The sequence below is a fragment of the Mercurialis annua genome, linkage group LG6 (genome assembly GCF_937616625.2).
Source record: "Mercurialis annua linkage group LG6, ddMerAnnu1.2, whole genome shotgun sequence".
Lineage (NCBI taxonomy): Eukaryota > Viridiplantae > Streptophyta > Magnoliopsida > Malpighiales > Euphorbiaceae > Mercurialis > Mercurialis annua.
Genome location: NC_065575.1, coordinates 28,343,835 through 28,352,798, shown reverse-complemented (window position 1 = coordinate 28,352,798; position 8,964 = coordinate 28,343,835). Strand labels below are relative to the sequence as shown.

At 33.9% G+C, this 8,964-nt stretch overlaps 1 protein-coding gene across 1 annotated transcript; it reads left to right on the top strand.

Annotated features, from left to right (window-relative positions):
• The first annotated feature begins 6,640 nt into the window (after window positions 1-6,640).
• On the top strand, window positions 6,641-8,542 carry LOC126687715 (uncharacterized). The gene is made up of 2 exons (XM_050382270.1): window positions 6,641-7,045; window positions 7,205-8,542. The coding sequence occupies exons 1-2, from the start codon at window positions 6,641-6,643 to the stop codon at window positions 8,540-8,542; spliced, it is 1,743 nt and encodes a 580-aa protein (XP_050238227.1).
• Window positions 8,543-8,964: the final 422 nt, after the last annotated feature.

The window sequence follows — 8,964 nt, the reverse complement described above, 5'->3', positions numbered from 1 at the left end:
GCTTAAATCTTAAAAAGGTGAAACATTTGAATTTTTTTCGCAACATTTTTGGTTTCTAACGTTTGTAAATGTTTGGCTTAAATCGATAAAAAGGTGAAACGTTTTGATTTTTTTCGTAATGTTTTAAACGTTTGGATTGGTTTTGTAACGGTTTAAACTTTTGGCTTAAATCTTTAAAAGGGTGAAACGTTTGGATTTGTTTCGTAACATTTGTTAACGTTTGGCTTAAATCGCTAAAAAGGGGAAACATTTGGATTTGTTTTGTAATGTTAGTAAACGTTTTGCTTCGATCACTAAAATGGTGAAACGTTTTGTTTTGTTTCGTAACATTTGGATTTGTTTCGTAAGGTTTTTAAATGTTTGTCTTAAATTGATAAAAAGGGGAAACGTTTGGATTTGTTTCTTAACGTTTGACTTAAATCGCTAAATAGGTGAAACATTTGGATTTGTTTCGTAACGTTTGTAAACCTACGGCTTAAATTGGTAAAAAAGTGAAACGTTTGGTTTTATTTCGTAACGTTGGTAAACATTTGGCTTAAATCGCTAAAAGAGTGAAACAGTTGGATTTGTTTCATAATATTTTAAACGTTTGGATTGGTTTCTTAATGTTTTAAACGTTTGGCTTAAATCTCTAAAAAGGTGAAACATTTGGATTTGTTTCGCAACATTTTTTGTTTCGCAACGTTTGTAAACGTTTTGCTTAAATCGCTAAAAATGGTGAAACGTTTGGATTTGTTTCGCAACATTTTAAACGCTTGGAATGGTTTCGTAACGTTTTAAACGTTTGGATTTGTTTTATAAAGTTTATAAACGTTTCGCTTAAATCGCTAAAAAGGTGAAACGTTTGGATTTGTTTCGTAACATTTTAAATGTTTGGATTGGTTTTGTAATGTTTTAAAACCTTGGCTGAAATCGCTAAAAAGGTGAAATGTTTGGATTTGTTTCGTAAAGTTTGTAAACAAGGCTTAAATCGCTGAAAAGGTGAAACATTTGGATTTGTTTTGTAACGTTTGTAAACGTTTGGTTTAAATCGCTAAAAAGGTAATACGTTTGGTTTGTTTTGTAACATTTGGATTTGTTTCGTAACAATTTAAATGTTTGGCTTAAATTGATAAAAAGGGCAAACATTTGGATTTGTTTCTTTACGTTTGTAAATGTTTGGCTTTAATCACTAAAAAGGTGAAACGTTTAAAAGGTTACAAACAAAATCCAAACGTTTCACATTTTTAGCGATTTAAGTCAAACGTTTACAAAAGTTAGGAAACAAATCCAAACGTTTCACCTTTTTAGCGACTTAAGCCAAACGTTTACAAACATTACGAAACCAATCCAAACGTTACACCTTTTCAGCGATTTAAGCCAAACATTTAAAACGTTACAAAAGCAATCCAAACGTTTAAATACATTATGAAACAAAACCAATTGTTTCAACGTTTTAGCAATTTAAGCCAAACGTTTACATACGTTAAGAAACAAAACCAAACGTTTCACCTTTTTTGCGATTTAAGACAAAAGTTTAAAATGTTACGAAACCAATCAAAATGGTTAAAACATTAAGAAACAAATCCAAACGTTTCACCTTTTTAGCGATATAAGCCAAGCGTGAACAAACGTTACGAAACAAATCCAAATGTTTCGCCTTTTTAGCGATTTAAGCCAACCGTTTACAAACATTACGAAACAAATCCAAACATTTTGCCTTTTTAGCGATTTAAGCCAAACGTTTACAAATGTTATGAAACAAATCCAAATATTTCCCCTTTTTAGCAATTTAAGCCAAACGTTTACAAACGTTACGAAATAAATCCAAATGTTTCACCTTTTTAGCGATTTAAGCCAAACATTTAAAACGTTACGAAACTTATCCAAACGTTTAAAACGTAACGAAACAAATCCAAATGTTTCACCTCTTTAGCGATTTAAGCCAAACGTTTACAAACGTTACGAAACCAGTCCAAATGTTTAAAATGTTACAACCAAATTCAAATGTTTCACATTTTTAGCTATTCAAGACAAACGTTTACAAACGTTATGAAACAAATCCAAACGTTTCACCTTTTTAGCGACTTCAGCCAAATAGTTACAAACGTTACGAGACAAATTTAAATGTTTCCCCTTTTTAGCGATTTAAGCCAAACGTTTACAAATGATACGAAACCAATCCAAACGTTTCCCATTTTTAGAGATATAAGCCAAACGTTTACAAACGCTACGAAACAAATCCAAACGTTTCCCCTTTTTAGCGATTTAAGCCAAACGTCTAAAACGTTACAAAACCAATCCAAACGTTTAAAACGTTACGAAACAAATCCAAACGTTTCACCTTTTTAGCGATTTAAGCTAAACGTTTACAAACGTTAAGAAACAAATCCAAACGTTTAAAACGTTATGAAACCAATCAAAACGTTTAAAACGTTACTAAACAAATCTAAACGTTTCACCTTTTTAGCGATTTAAGCCAAATGTTTACAAACGTTACAAAATAAATGAAAACGTTTCCCCTTTTAACCATTTAAGCCAAACGTTTACAAACGTTACGAAACAAAACCAAACGTTTCACCTTTTTAGCGATTTAAATCAAACGTTTACAAACGTTATGAAACAAATCCAAACGTTTCCCCCTTTGAACGATTTAAGCCAAACATTTAACTTTATAAAACCAATCCAAACGTTTAAATATGTTATGAAAAAAAATCAAACGTTTAAATATGTCATGAAACAAAACCAAACAGTTCACCTTTTTAGCAATTTAAGCCAAACGTTTACATACGTTAAGAAACAAAACCAAACATTTCACCTTTTTGCGATTCAAGCCAAAAATTTAAAACATTACGAAACCAATCAAAATGTTCAAAACGTTACGAAACAAATCCAAACGTTTCACCTTTTTAGCGATATAAGCCAAACGTTTACAAACGCTACGAAAAAAATCCAAATGTTTCTCCTTTTTAGCGAATTAAGCCAAACGTATACAAACGTTATAAAACAAATCCAAATATTTCACCTTTTTAGCGATTTAAGCTAAACGTTTACAAACGTTATGAAACAAATCCAAACGTTTCACCTTTTTAGCGATTTAAGCCAAACATTTAAAATATTACGAAACCAATCCAAACGTTTAAAACGGAACGAAACAAATCCAAACGTTTCTCCTTTTTAGCGAGTTAAGCTAAACATTTACAAACGTTATGAAACCAATCCAAATATTTAAAACTTTACAACCAAATCCAAAAGTTTACAAATGTTACGAAACAAATCTAAACGTTTCACCTTTTTAGCGATTTAAGCCAAACATTTAAAACGTTATGAAACCAATCCAAATGTTTAAAACGTTATGAAACAAATCCAAATGTTTCACCTTTTTAGCAATTTAAGCCAAATATTTACAAACATTACAAAATAAATGCAAATGTTTCACCTTTTAACAATTTAAGCAAAACGTTTACAAATGCTACGAAAGAAAACCAAACGTTTCCCCTTTTTAGAGATTTAAGCCAAACGTTTACAAACGTTACGAAACTAATCCAAACGTTTAACCTTTTTAGCGATTTAAGCCAAACATTTAAAACGTTAAAAAACCAATCCAAACGTTTACAAACATTATGAAAGAAAACCAAACGTTTCACCTTTTATGAATTTTGAGTCAAACGTTTACATACGTTAAGAAATGTTTTTCAACGTTTGGATTGGTTTCGTAACGTTGTAAACGTTTGGCTCAAATCGCTAAAAAGGTGAAACATTTGGATTTGTTTCATAACTTTTTAAACGTTTGGATTGGTTTTGTAAACGTTTGCCTTAAATCGCTAAAAACGTTTGGTTTAAATCGTTAAAAAGGGGAAACGTTAGTATTTGTTTCGTAACGTTTTAAACGTTTGGATTTGTTTGTAAAGTTTTAAATGTTTCGCTTAAATCACTAAAAAGGGGAAACGTTTGGATTTATTTCGTAACGTTTTAAACGTTTGGCTTAAATCAGTAAAAGGGGAAATGTTTGTTTTTGTTTTGTAACGTTTGTAAATGTTTGGCTTAAATCCCTAAAAATGTGAAACGTTTGGATTTGTTTTGTAACGTTTTAAACGTTTCGATTGGTTTTGAAACTTTTTAAACGTTTGGCTTAAATCGATAAAAAGGTGAAACGTTTGGATTTGTTTTGTAACGTTTGTAATGTCTGTAAATGTTTGTAACGTTTTTAAACGTTTGGCTTAAATCGCTAGGGTATGCGTATGGTTGTACCAAAACCCGTATCAATCCTTGCGGAAAACCACTAATCATATAAACCTGCAGAAAATCCAATGCTCAGGGGCAACCGAGACTCAAACTTAAACTAACAGTTAAAATATAAGTACTTCCATTAAATAAAAATAACCAGATTTAAACAATAATAATACCAAAGCATAAAATAATGCCAGTCAGACGAATCTTAAAAACAGACAAGGATAATACAGACTCCTAGTTTACTACTGCGGTCTAAGAATAAAAGTAGTTTGACAATTTATTAAAAGACAATAAACCTCCGAGGAATAAAGATTCGGAGATCTGCAGACTCGCTCAAAATAATAAACCTGGAAAATTTGGGAAAACAACGGGGTCAGATATACTGAGATAAGTTCGCAATATTATTTACATTTATTAAATTTAAAACCCTTAATCAAAACCTTTTATACTAATAATAATATGATTATGCAATAACAGTATTGAAATGGTCCGAGCGTAAATATGACATAGCATACTGAAAAACCCAAAGTGGACGTGAACAAATCCTCGTCAAATTACCAGCGTAAGCAAGACCTTAGTCTGCCGATCCCAGAGTACTTACCGGTGCACACAGTCTCGATATAAGCCTATCGATCAGCTCGTTTCAATCCAGATCCATAATCGCTTAAAACAGTTCAAAAACATTTATAATACTAAAATAAAATGCGGTACTTAATAAAGCTGTAAATAGCACTACAAACTCACAGCTTGCTTATCCACGTGAATCTTGGGAAACAACTAACCATGCGTAACTCCGAAGCACGAGCAGTCGACGGGTCTAAAACAATATATAAGTTAAAATTCATTTAACCCCTAACTCTAAGAATACTAGACACCACAAAGGACTAGCACAATACCAAGCCTCACACAAACATAGCCAAAGCGAAAAGAACAATTAATTACATAATGACCCGAGTCAAAATACAAACCACATCGAGTAACACAATACTCAAATAATTAATAAGTCAAGTCTATTGAGTCCCCGCTTTAAAATCCGTTTCAGAAAATATTATTTAAATAATATTAAAATAATGACTTAATTAGGTTCTAATGATGGTTTTTCTCTCTCCTGATTCTCTCGGCGCACGTTAGCTTGCTATAATACGCTGTTCTCCTATGGCTAAGAAACAAGGGAAACGCACTAACCCTAATCAGTCCAAAGTGGTTACAAAGGTTATTCAAGAAATTAATGCTAAAGAGGACAAAACGAGCTGTCTACAGAGGTTAACAAAGTTGAAGAAACCATTGAAGTGGTGACTGAATCTCAAAAGGATAATGAAGTTGATAATGGAGTTGCTTCTGGACAAGATAACAAGAAGGGGGAAAAGAAATGGGTAGATCTGGTGAAAACCAATCGGATAAATCCAGGAAGTCCTCTAAAATACATACATGCCGTGATTACAAATGGTATTCGTATTGCTAAGATTGAAGAGGAGGATATCTTAGAAGAAGAAGATAGATGGAAAAATGCCATTTTAGGTTGTGTTTATGGGTTATCCCCAAAGTTCTACAAATTGTAGAATTTCAGCAAGAATAGCTGGGGTAAAATTGGATTGATTGATTTTCTTCAGATTAAACCCAATCTGTATGCGTTCGTCTTTGAATCCGAAGAGGGCAAGCTTCAAGATATGGCAGATGGCCCAATAACATTTGACAGACACCCATTTATTCTCCAAGAGTGGAAAAGGAATATGTCCTTTGATCTATCAGAAGTTGCATTTGTTCCTGTTTGGGTAAAACTTCCCCTGCTCCCATGAGAATTTTAGAGTCCCAATTCCTTAAGTTATATAGCTAGCACCTTAGGAAAACCGTTGTTTGCTGATAGGTGTACCAGGAAAAAGATCTAGACTAGCTTATGCTAGAATCCTGATTGACATGAGATTGAAAGGTGTTTTTCCTGATATTGTTGTAATTGACGACGCCGATGGTAACCAACACACCCAATTTGTGGAGTATGAATGGAAGCCAATCCTATGTGAATCCTGCAACAAATTAGGGCATCGTAATTGTGAGCAAAAACAAATCTGGATTGCAAAGACATCTTATAATGAGGCAGTTCAGGTTATGGAGGAAAAAGGGAAAGATAGGGGTGACATGAAGAATCAAGCGGGGGACCTCCATGAAGAAGAATCTATTATAGATACTGTGGGAGGTAAAAAGGACCCTGTGCAGATAAGCCAGACTCTTTACAGCTATTCCAGACCCCTCCCAATACTCAGGAGGATGGATTTCAACTTGTCACTAGCAAGAAACAGAAGACCAAACAAGTAATAAGAAGAACTGAAGATGTTAAAGCAGATAACAAGAGTGGAGGTAATTCTAAAGCTCAAACTACCATTATTGATAAAATTCCCACCAAGAGGCTCATAAAGCCCTTGGACAAAGGAAGATGAAATGTGCTACCTGGAACATCAGGGGGCTTAATGAACCCCTGAAACAAGCTGAAGTCAAGAGACTGCTTGCTAAGAATAATATAGCTTTGGCTGGAATTATTGAAACCAGAGTTAGATTTGCTAATAAAGATAAAGTTTGGAGGAAGATGAATCTGCAAGGATGGGATAAAATTGATAATTATACTCATTCTGATTTAGGCAAAATTTGGATTATCTATGATAGGTCCAGAGTTAAAGTTAGTTTTATTGACTCCACAGATCAGGTGATTCATTGCAGTATTGAGAGTGATGATAATAAGTTTACTTGGACTGTGATTTATGGTTCAAACCATTTAAATGATAGACAAAAGCTTTGGCACAAGATTACTGATATGTCCATGAATACTGAAGGGGCTTGGATAGTACATGGAGATTTTAATACTATCATGAACAACTTTGACAGGCTAGGAGGAAACAACCTTGATGATGATCACTGAGCTAAGTTACTTACCTGCATTACTGCAGCCGACATTACTGAATTAAGAAGTACTGGATGATTTTACACTTGAAATAATAACCAGCTTGGCAATAGCAGAATCTGGAGAAGATTGGATAGGGTTTTTGCTAATGGGGACATTTGCGACACCTTCCAACATGCTTACTTTGAATCCCTCCCCAATCCAATTTCTGATCATAGTCCCATCATCACCTACCTGCATAACAGCCAGTGCAAGGAAAAGAATAGTTTTAAATTCTTTAACTTTTGGTCTATCCACCCTGAGTTTAGGAAAATTGTTGAAGATGAATGGAGCAAAAGTTATAATGGGCACTACATGTACCAATGTGTGCAAAAGCTTAAGGCTATGAGCTTTAGTCTCAGCAAGTTAAACAGACAACACTTTTTTGATATATCTCAAAAAGTTAACATTCAGAGATCTAATCTAGAGAAGCTGCAGATTGATATTCAAAGAGATCCTTCAAATCACCTGCTTATTGATGAAGAGAGAGCTATGGCTGTCCATTTCAGATTCTTACTTAGTTGTGAGGAAAGCTTCTATAAACAGAAGTCAAGGATCCAATGGCTTAATCTTGGAGACTCCAACACAAAGTACTTTCACAATTCAGTTAAGCAGAGAATGATTACAAACTGTATTCCTCTTATCAAGTTGGAAGATGGTAGTATTATCAGTAGTAAAGAGGAGATTCATAAAGAAATTACTAGATTCTACTCTAACCTGTTCAGGAGAGAGGATACTACTAGAAGTCACATTGACAGCAACAGGTTCAGAACTGGAATCACCCTTACTGATGATGAAGGGACAAATTTACTGAACAGAATTACTGAAATGGAAGTCAAGAATGCAGTCTTTTCCATTTGCTCTGACAAAGCAGCTGGTCCAGATGGCTTCAATGGCCATTTCTTCAAAGTTACTTGGGATATTACTAAAGATGATTTGGTGAAAACTGTCCAGGAGTCCTTCAATTCAGGTACTATTCTCAGACAACTTAACTCCACTGCTATTACAGTTATTCCTAAAACCTCCAATGTTGATAGTCTCCCTGATTTCAGACCAATTGCATGCTGTAATGTTTTATATAAGATTATTTCCAAAGTCATTATTGGCTTAGCCCTTTTGCTTTGTAAAATTGTGGCCCCAAACCAGTCTGCCTTTGTTCCAAATAGGTCCATAGCTTACAATATCATGTTGGCTCATGAACTTGTCAAAAACTACCACACAAACAAAGAATACCCTAGATGCCTTCTTAAAATAGACCTTAAAAAAGCCTATGACTCTATTTCCTGGGATTTTATAGAGGAAATTCTTATATCTCTTAATTTTCCTGATAAATTCATTGCCCTTATCATGAGTTGCATCAAAACCCCTAGTTATTACATTGCTTGGAATGGTTGTAATTGAGATTGGTTCCATTCTGACAAAGGGATCAAACAAGGAGACCCCATCTCCCCCCTCCTATTTGTCTTGTGTATGGAATATCTATCTAGGAATTTGAACATGATCACCCCTGACTTCAAATTTCACCAAGGTTGTGGTTATCTTAGAATAAACCACTTGATGTTTGCTGATGACCTATTACTCTTCTGTTATGGTGATATAAAATCTGTCAGTTTTCTTATGAACCAGCTTAATGATTTTAAAGATACCTCTGGTCTCCAAATTAACAACAACAAGAGTCAAATCTTTTTCTGTAATGTGGAGGATAATGTTAAGCAGAACATTACCAGTATTCTGAAGTTTAAAGAAGGGACTCTTCCATTAAGATATTTGGGAATTCCATTGATTTCTTCTAAGCTCTCCAAGGAAGACTGTAAAGGGATTAC